This window comes from Zeus faber, assembly GCF_960531495.2.
Source record: "Zeus faber genome assembly, chromosome: 1".
Taxonomy (NCBI): domain Eukaryota; kingdom Metazoa; phylum Chordata; class Actinopteri; order Zeiformes; family Zeidae; genus Zeus; species Zeus faber.
Window position 1 is genome coordinate 4,164,425 of NC_137193.1, and position 19,543 is coordinate 4,183,967.

General features: G+C 47.1%; 1 protein-coding gene across 1 annotated transcript in view; it reads left to right on the top strand.

Moving 5' to 3' along the window:
- carmil1 (capping protein regulator and myosin 1 linker 1) overlaps positions 1-19,543 on the top strand; it is a 45,161-nt gene that overhangs the window by 22,472 nt on the left and 3,146 nt on the right. Inside the window, exons 16-36 of the mRNA XM_080016443.1 lie at positions 656-760; positions 1,068-1,137; positions 1,975-2,056; positions 2,151-2,250; positions 5,790-5,844; positions 6,148-6,320; positions 7,656-7,724; positions 7,792-7,885; positions 8,667-8,765; positions 8,861-8,989; positions 10,654-10,776; positions 11,069-11,244; positions 11,895-11,982; positions 12,111-12,296; positions 12,400-12,466; positions 12,674-12,912; positions 13,032-13,153; positions 13,684-14,185; positions 14,743-14,785; positions 14,909-15,208; positions 15,812-15,949. Of these exons, the coding sequence (XP_079872569.1) occupies positions 656-760; positions 1,068-1,137; positions 1,975-2,056; positions 2,151-2,250; positions 5,790-5,844; positions 6,148-6,320; positions 7,656-7,724; positions 7,792-7,885; positions 8,667-8,765; positions 8,861-8,989; positions 10,654-10,776; positions 11,069-11,244; positions 11,895-11,982; positions 12,111-12,296; positions 12,400-12,466; positions 12,674-12,912; positions 13,032-13,153; positions 13,684-14,185; positions 14,743-14,785; positions 14,909-15,208; positions 15,812-15,949 (2,960 nt within the window). The remainder of the gene's footprint in view (positions 1-655; positions 761-1,067; positions 1,138-1,974; positions 2,057-2,150; positions 2,251-5,789; positions 5,845-6,147; positions 6,321-7,655; positions 7,725-7,791; positions 7,886-8,666; positions 8,766-8,860; positions 8,990-10,653; positions 10,777-11,068; positions 11,245-11,894; positions 11,983-12,110; positions 12,297-12,399; positions 12,467-12,673; positions 12,913-13,031; positions 13,154-13,683; positions 14,186-14,742; positions 14,786-14,908; positions 15,209-15,811; positions 15,950-19,543) is intronic.

The window sequence follows — 19,543 nt, forward strand, 5'->3', positions numbered from 1 at the left end:
CTGCTCCTGGTCACACGTCTGCTTCTGAAATGAAGGAGATGAGATGGACAGGAAGACGCTTTATGACATCATCACATTATTTATGATCAATTAAATTTACAGTAAGATGCTATATGACGTCATCATGTCATTTACATTACATTTTATAAATGTACAGATTGTGGTTGAGAATGTCCAGTTGCACCGTGTCCAGTGTGCGTCGTGGACTCAGTCACTCTGTAGTGTTTAGACGTCACCAAACTATGTATTTAACTGCTAGATGTCAGTTGATCTGTTACATTGATATTTCAAATCTGTGGTCCACATTTCTTTGCCAGATTCATGGAAAATACACTAAAAAGTAATCCACAAAACCTTGTCACCGCGTCCAGTAGAATCCACTGGAATGTGCGACTGAGTGATGCGTTCAAGATCTAATGAGGTGTCGGAGAAATACAAGCTGTGCAATGGCAATTACCCACAGAAATACCACAATGTTTTTGGTTTTTCATGGAAACGTAACTTACTGAAAATGTAATCCAAGGAAAAAGTGTGAAATATGACGTATATTATGACTTAAATTCAGACATCTATTCAAAGCCCAAATTCCTTTTATGTGGGCGTGGTACGTAATTGGTATCTGAATGTGGTTCCTGGCATTGACATTGTCCGACAGGAAGTCCAAGGAGGTGCCAGCCTCCTTCAAGCAGTTCTTCAGCAGCGCTCAGTCCCTCACGTCCGTCAGTCTGTCGGGCACCAAGCTGCCACTGGAGGCGCTCAAGTAAGTGGACAATGTCATTCTTCATTTAATTATCCTAGTGTCCGACGTTTCCAGGAGCTCTGGGCTCCTAGAGCCACTTCATCATGCTACTAGGAAGAGTCGGGGATCGAACCGACTCGCTCAGCCGCTGCCGCTGCACTTAATTTACTGGTAGTGAATTGAAAACATCTGGTGGTTTATTGAAATTTCCCTGTTTTCAATTAAATTCACCTGATAGCTTCATTGAATTCAAATGGTAGATAATTGATTTCACCTGGTGCTCAGTTGCATTGACCTGCTGGTTAATTGAGTTGATCCGTTCTGCCAGGTCCTTGTTGTTGGGGCTGGGCTGTAACCCCAACCTCAGTGAGGTTTCCCTGGATCTCAGCTGCTGCGAGGTGACACACAACTCAACACTGGAACACATTTAGAAACGCACACAATGCAAATTCTCAAGGAGGAAGAGACCATGCACCGATCCATTCATGTGTCTTCCCAGACATTCCAGGGAATCATCAGCATACATGCTAAACACCAAATTTATTCCAGAGGAATTTCTGTTGTTGTTGTTGTGTGGTTTGGTTGTTATTCGTTTGGTTGTTTGTGTTGTTGTTTTCTGCTCTGGTTGCGTTGCTGTGTCCTATTTCTGTTGTTGTGCTTGTATTGTTTCGTGTGGTGTGGTTGTGGTTGTGTCTGATTTTCTGTTGTTTTTGTGGCCGTGTTATTGTTGTAGTTGCGTTGTTGTTGTGTGTTGTTTGTGTTGCTGTGTCCGGTTTTATTGTTTGTGTGGTTGTTGTGTATGATTTTCTGTTGTAGTTGTACTGTTGTGTCTGATTTATGCTGTTGTGGTTGAGTTGTTTGTATTGTTTGTATTGTTGTTGTTGTTGTTGTTGTTGTTGGGTTGTTTTGTGTTGTTGTGTATCTGACTTTCTGTTGTTTTGTATTGTTGTTGTTGTTGTTGGGTTGTTTTGTGTTGTTGTGTATCTGACTTTCTGTTGTTTTGTATTGTTGTGTGTCTGACTTCTGTTGTTGTTGTTTTGGATTGTTATTGGGTGTGACTTTATTTTGTTGTTGTGGGTTGTGTTTTCTTAATTGTTATTGTGTCTGACTTTGTTGTTGTTTTGTATTTTTGTTGTGTGTTTGACTTTCTGTTGTTGTTGTGTGTCTGACTTTGTTGTTGTTTTGTATTGTTATTGTGTGGCTGACTTTCTGTTGTTGTTGTTGTTGTGTGTCAGCTGCGTTCAGGAGGCTCTCAGATCCTGGAAGGCTGCATCGCTGAAATCCCAAACATCTCCAGTCTGGACATCTCCGACAACGGTGACCACACAATGACGCCTCGCTCGCTCACACTGTTTGTTCTCATGTCCCACACGAGGTTTTGACCGTGTTCTGCTCCTGGCTCCTGCTCCAGGTCTGGACATGGACCTGAGCACCCTGCTGGTTTGGCTGGCCCGGAACCGCTCCATCAGACACCTTTCTCTTGGCAAGAACTTCACCAACATCAAGTCTAAGTGAGTGCAGGTGCAGGTGCAGGTGCAGGTGCAGGTCCAGGTCCAGGTCTAGGTCTAGGTCTAGGTCTAGGTCCAGGTCCAGGTCCGGGTCCATGTCCACCCTGACCAAATAATTCATTTTGCCATTTTGCTGTGTAATTGAGGAGTCTGCGTAGAAATCCGTAGTAATACCGTCTCAAGCTACTTTTCCCACCAGAAAGTTTTAGGAGCTAAATAAGGAATCGTGTCGACCCAAAACCTCCTGAACCTTCTCAGGGAACCGTAGCAGTCCCGACGGGCTGCTACGGTTCCCTGACAAGGATGGGATCGACGAGCCTCGCTCCTCTGAAATCCCCCCCAGAATCTGGAGTATCCCTGGAGATGCGACATGATAAATATGGTGTCGCGTCCTTTTAGAATCAGTGTTTTGGACGAGATGACTCTGTATCTCGATACATCTTCATTTGGTTTGTTGGATACGTCTTGCTTTTAATTCCTTGGCTGTAAAGTAGAACCAGTCCCGGAGGGAATCTGACCTCCTGCTCTCTCTACTATCGCCCATAGTGGCGATAGTGGCGCCGCCCCTAGCGGTCGCCTGCGCCGGCGCTCCGGTTACTTTCTTACTCTTTAGTATTTTTTCCTTTTTTTATCACAATGTTCGCCAGAAAAACATCAACAATTAACTCATACGGCCGCGATGCACTCATGGATATAAAAATTTCCCTAAACGAACAACTTTGGGACTTTTTATCCGTGGGAGCAGAGTGGCCGGCGGAAATCCTACGCGGGAACACTCGCAACAACAACTACAACAACAAAAATGGAGTCGCTGTTCCACGAGCCGGCCCACGGAGGAAAGCACCGAGGTAAACGAGGCGGCATTCGGGTCAGAATGAGGACGCAACCTTACAGTCCACCTCTGCCAAGCATCCTTCTTGCTAACGTCCAGTCCCTGGAGAACAAGATGGATGAACTTCGAGCGAGGATTCAATTCCAGCGAGACACGAGGAACTGTTGCGTCCTCTGCCTGACGGAAACATGGCTGACCCCACTGGTGCCGGATGAAGCCATACGTCCAGCCGAGGCCTTCTCCGTATTCCGCGGCGACAGAACGGGAGAGTCGGGGAAATCCAAAGGTGGAGGCGTCTGCCTAATGGTAAACAACCGCTGGTGTAACGCCAACAACACCAAATTCCTCTCCCACTCCTGCTCGCCGAACCTGGAACAGCTGACCATACTATGCCGTCCATTTTATCTCCCCCGGGAATTCAGCACGGTCATCATTACAGTCGTTTATATCCCACCGCAAGCGGACCCCGACGCAGCTCTGTCGGTTCTGTACGATGTGTTGTGCGGATTTCAGAACAGACATCCCGACGCGGCTGTGGTGGTGACTGGGGACTTTAACAGGGCCAACCTGAAAAAAGTTCTGCCGAATTTCCACCAACACATCACGTGTGCCACGAGGGGAGACAGAACTCTGGACCATTGTTACACTCCTTACAAGAACGGATACAAGCCCGTGTCGCTTCCTGCTCTCGGGAAATCAGATCACGCCGCGATCTCGCTGCTTCCTGTTTACAGGCCTCTGATCGCGCGGGATCTGGTGATGACGAGGGAAGTGAAGCGGTGGACGGACCAATCAGAGGCTGCGCTTCAGGACATTTTGATGCGGGTGAACACCAGGAAAGCTGCGGGCCCAGACGGCATATCTGGACGAGTACTGAAGACCTGTGCTAACCAGCTAGCTCCGGTGTTCACCACAATATTCAACATCTCCCTGGCTGAATCAGTGGTCCCATCCTGCTTCAAGAGGTCCACCGTCGTTCCTGTCCCGAAGATCGCCTCTCCAACCTGCCTGAATGACTACCGTCCGGTGGCCCTCACCTCGGTGGTCATGAAGTGTTTCGAGAGGCTGATTAAGGATTACATCTGCGCCTCCCTCCCCCGCACCTTGGACCCGTTGCAGTTCGCGTACCGGCAGAACAGATCCACGGATGACGCGGTCTCCCAGGTACTGCACACCACGCTCACGCACCTGGATGGCCAGAAGGGGGCCTATGTGAGAATGCTGTTCATTGACTATAGTTCAGCTTTCAACACCATAGTCCCCTCCAGACTGGCTGTCAAGCTGATGGAGCTAGGATTGAATGGTCCGCTGTGCACCTGGATCCTGGACTTCCTCACAGGCCGCCCCCAGGTGGTCAAGGTGGGGAAGTACATGTCAAGCTCCCTCACCCTGAATACAGGATCCCCCCAGGGTTGCGTCCTCAGCCCCCTACTGTACTCCCTGTACACACATGACTGTGTGGCCAGGTCCAGCTCCAACACCATCATCAAGTTTGCTGACGACACCGTGGTCGTAGGCCTGATCACCGATGAGAAGGCCTACCGCGAGGAGGTGGCTGACCTGTCACTCTGGTGCCAGGACAACAGCCTACACCTGAACGTCAGCAAAACCAAGGAGCTGATTGTGGACTTTAGGCGTGGATCACAATCGAGGACGCACGCGCCGTTGTGGATTAATGGGACTTCTGTTGATAGGGTGAGCAGCTTCAGATATCTGGGAGTCCACACCACAGAGGACTTAACATGGACTGTTCACACAGACACTCTGGTGAGAAAGGCGAGGCAGCGTCTCTACCACCTCAGGCAGCTGAGGAAATTCCGGGTCTCGGTGAGGATCCTCAAGTCCTTCTACTCTGGAGCAGTGGAGAGCATCCTGACAGGCAACATCACTGCCTGGTTTGGGAACTGTACTGCCCAGGACAGGCGGGCCCTGCAGAGGGTGGTGCGTTCAGCTGAACGTACCACTGGAACTACCCTCCCCCCCTTGCAGGAGTTATACACCAGGAGGTGTAGTAGCAGAGCCCGTAGGATCATGAAGGATCCTCATCACCCCAACAACGGACTGTTTCAGCTGCTGCGTCAGGCAAGCGCCTCCGCAGTCACGCAGCGAGAACAGAGAGACTGAGACGGAGTTTCTTCCCTCATGCCATCAGAACTGTCAACGCTGACCTCACCAGGGGTCCTAACTGAGCCATGCACTAGGCTCCACTACCTACTGTACTGTATGTAGCATACTGTACCGCATACTGTATCACTGTTCAGGGTTGTTCGTGATGCCGTATTGCTGCGCCGTACTGTTGTATACTGTGCTGTATTATCCCAAACACTACCTCACTCTATTCACATTCACATGCCACTTTAATTCACATGCCACTTTAAATGCACATATCTGTATATACATAGGCATATTCCTTCAACCTATTCCATTTTATTTCAATTTATTTTTTATTGTATTTTATTCTATATATTTTTTATCTTATTCTATAAGTATTCCACTTACTGTATTACGTTTTAGGAGTCAGTTAGTCGGTCTATTAGAAAGGAATTTTCTACTTTTTATTTTATTTTATTTTTTATTTTTTCCTAGGACTTATTGTGTGCTATCACCGGGTGCGTTGCATTACATTTCACTGCATATATGTATGGAAGTATGTATATGTATGTGACAAATAAAAATCTTGAATCTTGAATCTTGAATCTCATTTTGGCAGGAATGTGTCCCAGGTCCTGGACAACCTCGTCCACATGATGCAGGAGGAGGAGTCTGTGAGTCCATCTTCTATTATTAAAACATATTACCCCTAGTGTGCTCGGGTCCTTTAAATATATATAGTGTGTGTGTGTGTGTGTGTGTGTGTGTGTGTGTGTGTGTGTGTGTATATATATATATATAACATATTTTCATCCGATTATGGATTTATTATTTGATTTTTATTTATTTTTTGAGCAGTATTTTCTTTAAAACAAAACATTTCTCTATTTAAATTCCCAATTTTCAAATATTCCATATGAATATGATAATATAAGATATAATATTAGTAATCTAATATTTTCGGGGGGGTCCTCCAGCCCCTGGTCTCGCTCTCCCTGGCCGACTCACGGCTCAAGGCCGAGCTGTCCACCGTGCTCAACGCTCTGGGCAGCAACACGTCGCTCACCAGGCTGGACGTCAGCGGCAACAACATGGGGGACATGGGGGCCAAGATGCTGGCCAAGGCCCTGCAAATCAACACCAAGCTCAGGTCGCCACGGAAACAGGGTTCAGTGGTTACCATGGAAACTGTTCTTAGCCCCAGGCTTTAAAAGTGTGGTCATTGGTTTTGGTGGATATTTACGTGTGTTAAAGTATAATATATCACAAGAAGACTTTAGACTGACTTCGACTCTTCTCTCTACTCTTCCACCTAACCCTAACCCCTCTCTACTCTATCACTCTGCCTCTACTCTCCCGTCCGCTAATCTACCTCGACTGTATTCTACAAATACTACTCTATCTCTACTCTAGCTCTACTCTGTTCTACCTCCACTCCACCTCTATTCCCATTCTACTCTACCCCTACCTATATCTACTCTATTCTACCCTTACATTTTCTCTACCTCCCCATACCTCTACTCCCCTCTACTCTACACCTACTCTACTGTACCTCCATCTACTCTACTACTCTACTCTACCTCTACCCAACTCGATTCTACCTCTACTGTAGTTCCCTTTACTCTACCTCTTCTGTATTCAACTATATTCTACCTCCACCTTTTCTCTACCTCCCTGTACCTCTACTCTACTCTACCCCTTTTCTAGTTCTAATATAGTCGACCTCTTCTATAACTCCTTCTACTCTGTCTTTCCTACTGTACCTCTATTCTACCTCTACTCTATTCTACTTCCGCTCCACTCTACCTGTACTCTATTCTACCGCTATTAGTCAAGTCAAGTCACACTTTATTTGTAAAGCGCCTTTCATACCAGGGCAAGACAATGCGCTTATCAAAGAAATACAGTCAAAAAGAACATAGTTGTCAGCTGGTCATTTCAAAGGAATGCCCCTGAAACAGCAGCAACAACAAAAGCAGCAGCGACAACAACAAATACCTATATTATACCTCTACCTGTATTCTACACGATCTCAATCTACTCTACCACTCTACCTCTAATGTATTCTACCATTACTATACCTCCCTCTAATCGATCTCTAGTTTATTCTTCATCAAACTCTGCTCTACCTCCCTTTTCTCTACATATGCTCTACTTTACCTCCCTGTATCTCTAATCTACCTGTACTGTTCTGCCCCTTAGCCTCCCTCTACTCTACCTGTACTTTACCTCTATTCAACCTCTACCCTAGTGTCCCTCCACTCTTCAACCTCCACTATAGATCTACTCTACCAATATATAGGGAAGTGCTGAGGGAATCCACCATTTTAGTCAATATGATGATGACATATGGTTATCATGATTTAATCTGAAGAGGCTTAGTCAGTAGTGGAACTCACTGGATCTTCTCGCTGCTCGTGTGGTTTGCTTTGGTCGCTCTGGAAGGTCTTCTCACAGTGTCTTCTGGTCCCGGTTCTTCCTGCAGGACTCTGGTGTGGGACAGGAACAACGTCAGTCCTCAGGGTCTGCAGGACGTCGCCGCCGCTCTGGAGAAGTGAGACCCTCCTTGACATTTCTGACAATGCTTTTAGGAGATGCTTCTAACGTCCGTTCTCCGTCAGGAACTTCACCATCCGCTTCATGCCGATCCCCATCGTGGACGCCGCTCAGGCTCTGAAGGCCAATCCCGAAAAGACGGAGGATGCTCTGCTCAAGGTCGCTGATCGACCTCCACGATACATCGTGATATGAGATGATTATATTGATATATCATTATAATATTGATATATCGCGATATGAAAATATAAATGGTTATTATATTGATTCATTGTGAGATCAGTACCGATATTATAATTATATTGATAGATTGTGATGAGACTAGATATTGTTATAATATCAATATTGCGTTATCGCACAAGATATCGCTATAATATGGACATTGTGATGTGAGAGTAGCTATTGTCATAATATCGTGAAGAGTAGCTTTCGCGATAATATCGACATTGTGAGACTAGCTATTGTTATTATATTGATATCGCGATAGAAGAGTAGATATTGTTCTAATATGGATATAATAGCCATATCTAGTCTCATATTGCAATATTGTTATCACGATATAAGAGTAGATATGTTTATAATATTGAGATCATGATATGAGGTAAATATTGTTCTAATATCCATATATTGTGCTATGAGACAAGATACTATAATACTGATAAATTCCAATATGAGACTAGATATCTTTATTATATAGTTATAATATTGATACATCACGATATGAGAATATATATCGTAATAATATTGATATATTATGATATCAGATTAGTTATTGTAATACTTACAAATTCCGATATGAGACTAGATATACATATTACCGTGTTGTGCTCATCAATGTGTGTGTAAATATCTTATAAAAGCATCGGTACTCAAAGCCCCAAAATATTGTCAAATTATCAATATCAAAGTCGTCAAAATATATCATGATGTTTGTGCACAGATGGAGCAGTATTTGCTGAGGAACCATGAAACTCGCCGGTACCTTCAGGAACAGGCGTACCGGCTGCAGCAAGGCATCGTGACCACCACCACACAGCAGGTGCACATGTGTTTGAAGGAAAGCTCAGTTTGAAAATAGAATCCTGGTATTAAATCCACATCCCGGTGTTTATTTTTGTTTTAATTGGGCTGAAGCTGATGGACCGAATGTGCGTGAAGGTCCAGGACCACCTGAACTCCCTGAGGTTCTCTGAGGCCGACTTGGTCCAGGAGGACATGAAGGCTGCGGTGAATCTGATGAAGGACGCCAGGAACTCCAAGACGGTACCAGCACTCAGATATACCACACTTATATTATTTAACACTATCTCTGTATTCATAACGATTATATATTTATTAGGGAGAAAAATGGAAGCAGGCCACACGGGCTCATGAATCAATGTCACTTCACAAACCTTTGAAATTAAAACAGATCAACTAATCACTAATCAAATAATGGACAAAATTGTATCAAATCATATTCATATATATGTTTTTGTCAGTTTATTGACAAAAATTATTACCTGATCATTTCCGTGTATAGTTAGAGTAGGGGTAAGAATAGAGGTAGAGTAGGGGTAAGAATAGAGGTAGAGTAGGGGTAAGAATAGAGGTAGGGTAAGAATAGAGGTAGAGTAGGGGTAAGAATAGAGGTAGGGTAAGAATAGAGGTAGGGTAAGAATAGAGGGAAGAGTAGGGGTCAGAATAGAGGTAGAGTAGGGGTCGGAATAGAGGTAGAGTAGGGGTAAGAATAGAGGTAGAGTAGGGGTAAGAATAGAGGTAGGGTAAGAATAGAGGTAGAGTAGGGGTAAGAATAGAGGTAGGGTAAGAATAGAGGTAGGGTAAGAATAGAGGGAAGAGTAGGGGTCAGAATAGAGGTAGAGTAGGGGTCGGAATAGAGGTAGAGTAGGGGTAGAGCTGAGGCAGGTAGGGTATTTATAATGTAGAAATTATGTAGAGGGAGGTAGAGTAGAGGTAGACAAGTAGCGGTACAGTAGATTAGCGGGGTGTAGTACAGGTAGATTACAAATATATACAGCAGGTAGCTAGAGCAGAGGGAGAGTAGCTGTACAGTAAGGGTTGAGTAGCAGTAGAAGTAGGTAAGTAGAGTAGAGGTAGAGTAGGGGGAGGTAGAGTAGAGATACAGTAGATTTGAGGGGGTGAAGTAGAGCTACATTACAGGTAGGTGGAGTAGAGCAGAGCGGTATTACAGCGGTAGAGTAGCCGTACGGTCAGGGACGAATTGGGGTAGAGTAGAGGGAGGATGAGTAGATGTAGAAGTGGAGTAGAGGTAGAAGTGGAGTAGAGGTAGAAGTGGAGTAGAGGTACAGTAGAGAAAGAGTCGGGGAGGAAGAGTAGAAGTGGAGTAGAGGGAGGAAGAGTAGGAGTAGAGGTAGAGTAGAGGGAGAAACAGTAGAGGTAGAAATGGAGTACAGGGAGGAAGAGTCGAAGTGGAGTCGAGGTAGAAGTAGAGGAAGAAGTAGAGCCGAAGTAGAGGTAGAAATAGAAGTACAGGTAGAAGTAGATGTAGACATAGGAGTAGAGGTGGGAGTAGAGGTAGAAGTATAGGTGGGAGTAGAGGTGGGAGTAGAGGTGGAAGTAGAGGTGGAAGTAGAGGTAGAAATAGAAGTACAGGTAGGAGTAGAGGTAGGAATAGAGGTAGAAATAGAGTAGGAGTAGAGGTAGAGGTAGAAGTCGAGGTAGTGGTAGAAGTAGAGGTAGAAGTAGAGGTAGGAGTAGAGTAGAAGTTGAGGTAGAGGTAGAAAAAGAGTAGAATTTGACGTAGAAGTAGATTAGAAGTTGAGTCAGAAATAGAGGTAAAGGTCGGAGTACAGGTGGAAGTTGAGGTAGAAGTAGAAGTAGAGGCAAAAACGATTTGAAGTTTTAAACTTGAATTTGCTCTTTGCCGCTGCTCTTTTCACCTTTTAACCTCTCCCTCGCCCTCTAAGCTCCTCCCCAACCTGTACCACCTCCGGGCGGGGGCCGGGCGGGGCCCCTGTGTGGGGGCCATCCAGGACAAGCTGGAGTCCCTGGCCGGGGAGGTGGCCCAGGTCCTGGACCAGCAGCTGCAGGTAGGGGGCGCTCGCACTCTAGACCTTTATTTTAAATGGGGGATGAAGATGGAAGGCTGCAATTTTGAATAAAACTAGAAAAGTGGTTTATTCCAATTTGAACGGATGGATGAACCACCACCTCCACCTCCTCCTCCTTGACCTCCATCTCCACCTTCTCCTCCTCCTCCTCTTTCTTCCTCTCCTCCTCTCCCCCTTTTCACTCATCTCCTCCTCTCATCTCTTTCTCCCCTATCTTCCTCTCCTCCTCCTTGTCTCTCCTCACCTCCTTCCTCCTCTCCTCCTCTCGCAGGCCTTACTCCTCTCCATGGTGGACACCGCGGAGGGTCTGTGCCCCCACGTGATGAAGAGGAGCTCCCTCCGTCAGGAGTTGATGAAAGTTGGTGCTGGGAGGATGGAGGTTCCTCAGAGCTTCATCACTACCACCCTGCTGGAGCAGTCCGGGGTCGACATCATCAACAAGATCAGGTAGGATCGACTATCTGGAGGTGGGTGGAGTCTGGGAGGAGATATATGGAGATGGGAGGAGTCTAGGAGGAGTAATCTGAAGGTGTGAAGAGTCTGGGCGGTGTTTTCTAAAGGTAGGAGGAGTCTGGGAGGTGTATTCTGAAGGTGGGAATAGTGTGGGGGGTGTTATCTGAAGGTGGGAGGAGTCTGGGAGGAGCTATCTGAAGGTGTGAAGAGTCTGGGCGGTGTTATCTGAAGGTAGGAGGAGTCTGGGCGGTGTTATCTGAAGGTAGGAGGAGTCTGGGAGGTGTATTCTGAAGGTGGGAATAGTGTGGGGGGTGTTATCTGAAGGTGTGAAGAGTCTGGGCGGTGTTATCTGAAGGTAGGAGGAGTCTGGGAATATGTATGTGAAAGTGGGAGGAGTTTCAGAGGGTTTATCTGAAGGTGGGAGGGGCTATATGAAGGCAGGGGGAGTCTGGGAGGAGTCATCTGAGGAGTCTGGGCGGAGTCATCTGAAGGCGGGAGGAGTCATCGGAAGGTGGGAGGAGTCTGGGAGGAGTTATCTGAAGGTGGGAGGCGTTCAAGGGCCCCGTCAGGCTACGTTAAAACCCTCCCGAGCCTCTTGTGGTTGAAGTTTGTTTCATGGCGGTGCTCTGCTTTGTTTGCACCAGCGAGGTGAAGCTGAGCATGGCGTCGCTGCTCTCCGATCGCATCGTGGACGACATCCTGGAGTCGCTGTCCCGATCCCAGCAGACCCTGGTCTGTGTCTGTCTGTCTGTCCGTCTGTCTGTCTGTCTGTCTGGACTCTTAGCTGTTCAAACCGGTAAAATGTGCTGTTGCTGCATCTCCCTGTTGAGGCTTTCAAAACCACATCTCCCTCCGCCCAGGCGGACCACCTGGCCAGGAAGGGTCAGCCGCTTCTCCTGCAGGAGCCCGAGTCGGAGACGGAGGTTCTGGACGAGGCGGTTCTGCACACCCACACCCAGACCCAGAACCAGGACCAGGACCAGACCCAGGACCAGGACCAGGACCGGCCCAGGGACCACCGGCTGGAGGAGCTGGACACCTGCATGGTATGCCGCCGCTTCCAAAATGATCGACCTTCGTTTGGGAATGGACTTCCTGTACGACCTGTCCTGGTGTAGCTTACTTCCTTTCGGCGTCTGTCCTGTCCAGATGACGCCCAAGTCCAAGAGGAAGAGCATCTTGGTCCGAATGCTGCGCCCTGTTTCTGTGGCCTTCGGTGAGTGGTCGCCGCGCAGTTCTGTGTGATGAACCGCGGTTGGATTCTGGATTAAGATTCTATAAACCAATTTTACATATGGATCATATAAATGTCAGCGTCATCCTTTCCCAGAATCCCCGCCCGCCCGGTCCGACCTGATCCCAGACTAGATTTGAAATGTGTACGTTATCACGTCATGTCAGTCACAAACAACTCCCCGCTCAGAGATGGAGTTTGACCTGGACAAGGCTCTGGAGGAGGTGCCGATTCACGTGGAGGACCCTCCCCCGCCTCCTCCCCCGCCGCCTCCCACCGACCGGGCGTCGGCCTACTACGCGGACCTGCCTCCCCCGCCTCCCCCCGCCCCCCTTGAGGACCTGCCCACGATGGAGTTCCGGAGGCTGGAGCACCACACCAAGATGAGGCCCAAGCCCCAGAAGAGGAGCCGGCCCAGCAGAGCTCCGGTAGGTCCGGTCGTCTCCTGACGTTTCAAATATGGAGTTGTTTTTGAACAGAACAATCCACAAGTGGTGGTGTCGGTGTTGATCTGTTTTTCCCTCTCTCCTGTGTCACGCCGGCACAGAGGGGCCCGAGCGGCGGCGGCATGGCGGCGTCGCGGGACGCGGAGCAGAACGGCATCATGGGAAAACTGGACGAGGGTCTGGACGACTTCTTCTCCAAGAAAGTCATCAAGCTCAGCTTCAAGTGAGAGCGCCGTTTGCAACCTTTGGTGGTGCGACAACGACAAATATCGAAACATTTTGTGTCTTGATCAGTGAATTAGTTCCTGGAAAAATGCGAGCGATGGTTAAAGGTTAATGGTGCACATTGAAGGTGCTGGAAAAGTGCTTAGATTTGACTTCATTTCAAAAACCCTGTAATCTTTCACTGTGTGTGCATTCGTCTTTTAAATGCACCTTTTATTCATTTTAATGTAAGTTATTTATTTTTAATTCATTTTATTTGAGTTATTTGTTTATATTTATAGATTTTTTTTATTGTTCCTCTATTTAATCAAGAATTTATTTTTATTTTTTACCTTTATTTATTCATATTTTATTATTTTTCAAATTTAACCTCCAGAATCCTTTTAATCCTTTTAGGCGAGCCCTGGCCAAGTCAGGCAGCAGAGGCGAATACTTGTACTTTTACTCCTACCTCCTGGGTTCTATTTTGTATTCTGATGATTTTTTAAGTATTTCTGAAGAGCTCTCCCGTGTGCCCCGGCTCCCCAGACGTCCCGCGGCAAGAGGCTCCGCCCCCTGCTCCCAGGGCGCCACCGACAGAAAACGCGAGTCGAGGAAGAGCGGCTTCCTGCAGCTCATCAAATCTCGCACTTCACGCTCGGAGAAGCCCCACGGAGCGGCGGCCATATCTCCACCCCCTCTCCCCGTCACCCCCCTCAGCCATCCGCCCCCCGCCTCTGTCACCGCCACACCGGATGATTCCGCCCCCAAAAGCCCTGCCCCCACGAGCCCCGCCCCAGTGCCCGAACCCCAGCTCCCTAGGGCTTCATCTCGGGACCCCTGCGATTCCCTGGCGGAGAAGATGGAGGCGGCGCCAGAGCCGCCAGACTCCACCCACAGCCGGCCTGCAGAGGAGGAAGAGAGGGAGGATGAGAAGGAGGAGAAGAAGGAGAACCCACACAGCCACCCCCGCCATTTTGGGATCCCTGTCATGGGCATGAACCTGCTGGCCGAAATGAAGGCCATGCAGGAGAAGATGGCCGCCCACAAGGTCGGTGTGGAGCACGTTCCTCAAAGATCTGTTAAAATCTTTGAAATGTTAAATTGGCCATGCAATAATTAAACAAGACTATTTATCTCCAGGGCAAAAATAAAAAATATATTTGTTATATTAAAAACAATAGAACAAATATTAATATGAAAAAAAGAAACATTTCTTTAATTATGTATATTATTATTTAAAAATATAAAATGAAACATATTTTGATAAATACATTATATATAAACAGGATATAAATAAATATTAATACATATTAAATGTTTTAATTTACTATCATGCATTATTATTATCATCGATATTATCACTTAATATCATATTATAATTAGTAATCGTACTGAGTGGTTTGTACTGTCTGAGGTCTGAGCTTTTGGAAGAGCTTTGGTCTGATGCTCGACGTCACCGTGGAGTTCCTCAGCTGGAGGCTTCCACGTGGGATTTGGAATTTGCAGCCGATGTTGGTTTTGGAAGGACAATACTGGAAGTGTGCAGCTTTTTCAGGACTGAGAGTCTGACTGTGTGTGTGTGTGTGTGTGTGTTTGTTGTTGCAGTCCGGTTCGACCACGTCGCTGGACAACACCGACGGTCACGCAGGTATGAGTTGTGGAATGGGAACCGGCCAGCTCCACCCGTGAACCGGAACGGGGTTAGAAAAACACCCTTCCTCCTCTCCTCTTCCTCACCGTCTCACCTCCCTCTCTTCCTTCCTCCCTCTAGTCAAGTCTCTCTCCGAGCTCCATCCCTCCGTCTCCTCGGACTCTGAAGACCCCAAGCCAGAACCAGCTCCCAGGTCCAAGCCCCCCAGCGTCGGCCCCAGACCACCCGTCCCTCTGCCCCAGGTCTCCAAGCCCCCGCTGGAACCCAGGACCTCTGGGCCCCTCAGTTCCACCAGTCCCACCGGTCCCACCGGTCCTACCAGTCCTACCAGTCCTACAGGTCCCACCGGTCCCACCAGTCCTACAGGTCCCACCAGTCCTACCAGTCCTACAGGTCCCAGCAGTCCTACTAGCAGCTTCGGTAGGGAGACATCTTGATTCATACCCGATATTTGACACATTTCTTGTGTACTCTGGTGCTACAAGTACTCACATCTGGTCCTCAAGTAGAAGTAGAATAATAATATCTATGTTCCCAGGTCCCTACATTCCCTAAATTCTATGTTCCCTCAATGTAACAAGAAGAATAATGTTCTACTATGGTCATCGAAATGCTGTCTATGGACAAGTTGCATCCAAAGACTCTCGGATTCAGCATTTTTGTAAATACACCAGAGAGTATGGACGTTATTCTTCTTGTCATGTTGAGGGTCCATAGTAGTAGGACCTTGAGAATATTGGGTGGAACCCAGGAAAACCCAACTGCAGTGGAAGTAAATTCTCCAACATTTTACACTCAATGTTTGTGTTCAATGGCATCTGAATGAATGAATATGTTTAGTGATATGAGTGTTATGGATACAGTTTTTGTGTTCTCTACGGGACTTGCAGTGCAGTCAGAAGTGAGATGTTTGCTTTTTCAGTTTAGCACTACATCTACAAATGTTCTCCAGGATGGAACTGCCCTTTAAAGAACTCGTACCTCAACGTTCTGCTCAATGACCAGTCTGTGATCTTGTCTCAGATCAGACGGCTGAGAGTCCGCCAGGCGCCCTGTCCCCCAGAGGACCCCTTCCAGCTCCTCGTCTGAAGAGGGCACCATCAGAGAAAGACGGTAGCAGCAGCAGCAGCAGCCCTGGTGGAGCAACGCCCCCGCTGGACGGTGTGTGTCATGACTACTTTGAACTTTATACTGGGTTGTCGAGGTGATGTGGGCTGAGAAGGACAGCTGGTTGTCCGGAACCAACCCAGGGTTCACGGCCTTCTGAGAGGGCAACACGGCGGTGCTCTCCATGGTGAAGGTCCACTGAGAGGTCTGTGTGAGGACAGTCTTTCTCAGGGAGAAAGAGGAGCTCTGTTTGGTCCGGATGGAGCTTGAGGTGGTGCCCAGACATCCATGTTCTAGTGTCTTCAAGAAATGCCGAGATGCTCCTTTGGATGTGTGTTTTGGAGGAAGGAGAGATGGGGTAGAGGGTCATCTGCATAGCGTTGATAGGAGAAGCCATGGGAGGAGACACACCTCCAGGGGATTAAAAGTGGAAGGGGAACCTCAGAGGATCCAAGATGGAGCCCTGAGGGACACCAGTGGATAACATGCCTCCTTGTATCCAGCAAAACCTGTTGTTGCTCCAATTCCAGAGGAGTTATTTTTAAACCCAGGTCCTAATTTAAGCGTTAGTTCCATTAGTTTTAGTTGTTCATCACACAACTGCTGAAGCACTCGGCTGCAGCTTCTCAATGTGGTTAAATGCAGTCCAGTGGGGCAAACGATGAAGACTTAAAAAACCTTAACTCCCTTTTGAAAGGGGAAAAGTCACATAAAGCCTTTATCAGGTCCTTCTGGGTTTTATTATCTCTTTTGGCTACATGCTTACGCAGACCTGCCAACCTGCACGCTTTTTGTGTACCAACCATGCAATTCTTGGTCAAAATACACAGGTACGAAATACCAGCTGAAACTACGGGGAATATATATATATATATATATATATATATATATATATAAACTCACCGGCCACTTTATTAAGTACACCTTGCTAGTAACGGGTTGGACCCTTTTGCCTTCAGAACCACTTTAATTCCTCGTGGCATAGACTCAACAAGGTGTTGGAAACATTCCTCAGAGATTTTGGTCCATATTGACATGACAGCATCAAGCAGTTGCTTCAGATTTGTCGGCCGTGCATCCATGATGCCAAGCTCCCGTTGCACCACCTCCCAAAGCTGCTCTACTGGATTGACATGTGGTGAGAGTGGAGGCCGTTGGAGAACAGTCAACTCATTGTCATGTTGAGGAAACCACGTTGAGATGCTTTGAGCTTTGTGACGTGCTGCATTATCCTGCTGGAAGTAGCATCACAAGATGCTGCACTGTGCCGATTATGGGATGGACATGCTCAGCAACAATACTCAGGTACGCCGTGGCCTTTAATCCATGCTCACTTGGTACTAAGGGCCCAAATTGTGCCAAGGAAATATCCCCCACACCATTACACCATCACCACCACCACCACCAGCACCAGCAGCCTGAACCCTTCATACAAGGCAGGATGGAGCCATGCTTTCATGTTGTTTACGCCAAATTCTGCTCTGACCATGTGACGGTGGCAGCTGAAATGGAGACTCATCAGACCAGGCAAAGTGTTTGCAATCTTCTATTCCTCCATTGTTGGTGCCTGAGTTTCCTGTTCTTAGCTGACAGGAGCAGCACCCGGTGTGGTCTTCTGCTGCTGTAGCCCATTTGCTTCAAGGTTCCACGTGTTGTACCTTCACAGACCTTGGTTGTAACCGGTGGTTATTTGAGTGACTGTTTCCTTTCTATCGTCTGGAACCAGTCTGCCCCCTGACCTCAACGAGGCATTATTCGTCCACACAACTGCCGATCACTGGGTATTTTCTCTTTTTGGGACCGTTCTCTGTAAACCCCAGAGATGGTTGTGTGTGAAAATCCCAGTATGTCAGCAATTTCTTAAATACTCAGACCAGCCCGTCTGGCACCAACAAATCAACAAGTCACTTAAATCCCCTTTTTTCCCCGTTCTGATGCTGGGTTTGTACTTCAGCAAGTCATCCTCACCATGGCTGATTAGCTATTTGTGTTAACAAGCAATTGAACAAGCGTACTTAATAAAGTGCCCAGTGAGTGTATATATATACTGTATATATATTATAGTAATTTAATTATGTAAAGCAATCAATCGTTACAAACCAGTGCCGTACATTTATTGGGTATTTAAACTACATCCCTGGGATCGGACCAGATGCTAACACCTGTGGTTCTGTCACCCCTCCCTCCCTCACCGCTCGCTCACTCAACATCCACTGAGGCACAGCGTGTTGAGCGCGACGATTCTTTATTGTCCACCGACGCTGCATTGCTGAGGTGAAGTGGGAGGTGGCGGAGTAGCGAGCATAAACATGTGGAAGTAATGTTAGTGACCACTGACCGGCCGATCAGATATATTTTTGGATTCTGTGCACGCCCGATACTGTGCTCACGTACTCGTAAAAATGCTCCGCTACTCAAACCCGATACGAACGTGACATAACGTAGTTGCGTAGTTGACGCTCAAAAAGGAGTGAACAAAAGAAAGTGGCGGCTGTTTGGAGGTACTTGGAGGTAAACTACAGAAACTACTACATTACATTTAGCAGACGCTTTTATCCAAAGCGACTTACAAAAAACAAAGAGGACCGGATAAATAATCCATTCTGCCGCCTGACAATATTCAAAATTGTGCAGATCGTGCGTTTATCTCTGTTGCCGCAGCGTCCGCTCCGGTCGCTCGTTGCGCACGAGCTCCGATGAGGGCGACGGGGTTTTGACTCTCGTTGGGGACTCGGTTCTGGTCGAGTCAGTCGGTAAAACCAGTCGTTCCATTTGATCCGGGTGGTTTTTAACACACGGAGTTCCAGTGAATGAGAGTGAGAGGAGTCGGACTTGGTGCATTGGCACTTAAAAGTGAAGGGCACTTTGATTTGAACTTTGAACTGGACATTTCCATGTTGGTTTTATGTCGTGTCCAGTTACAGGTTGAATTACACTGAAACTTGGTGACCGTCCCATTTTATTAGAACTGTAATATACTGTACTTTGTTGGAACTCAGTGACAGTTTCACGTTCTGTTATTGTTCCCCAGTGAACGGTGAACAATAATAAACACTGTGTCCAAATCAGCAATCTCACTGCGGTGGAAGGTGGGCGCCGCGGCGGTGGTCAGCCTGTGCAGCTGTCGCGTGATCAGGCCACATGATGCGTTTGCCGTTGACGTGCGACAGATCTACCCGGTGACACGAAAACGATGAGGACATTTGGTTTCTCCGATCGCGGAGGTCAACCCCAAAAGTGATCGGACGACAGTGTGAGATGTATTGAATAGTCAATGTTTTATGATGAACCTACAATCGAACGAAAATCGGAATCGGCCAAAATCGGAATCTGCAAGTCGGACTTTGAAAAAAAATCTGAAATCGGAATCAGCCGATGATGATGCATTTCAAGGGTACATCCCCACCAGATAAAAAAAAAAATATATATATATTTTATTTATATATATATATATATACGGAGACTCTGTTCCACTGCTGAGCTTCTGTCAACATGTTGCCAGGTCCGCTCACGTGAGAGACTAGAAACAGGAAGTCGCCTCCTACCACGAGTCACAGTCACAGTATTAATGCTGTGCCACGTTTTTTCAGGGTTTATTTTGCACTGGCTTCGGCTCTTTTGGCTACAAGTACATACCGATGCTCGGGT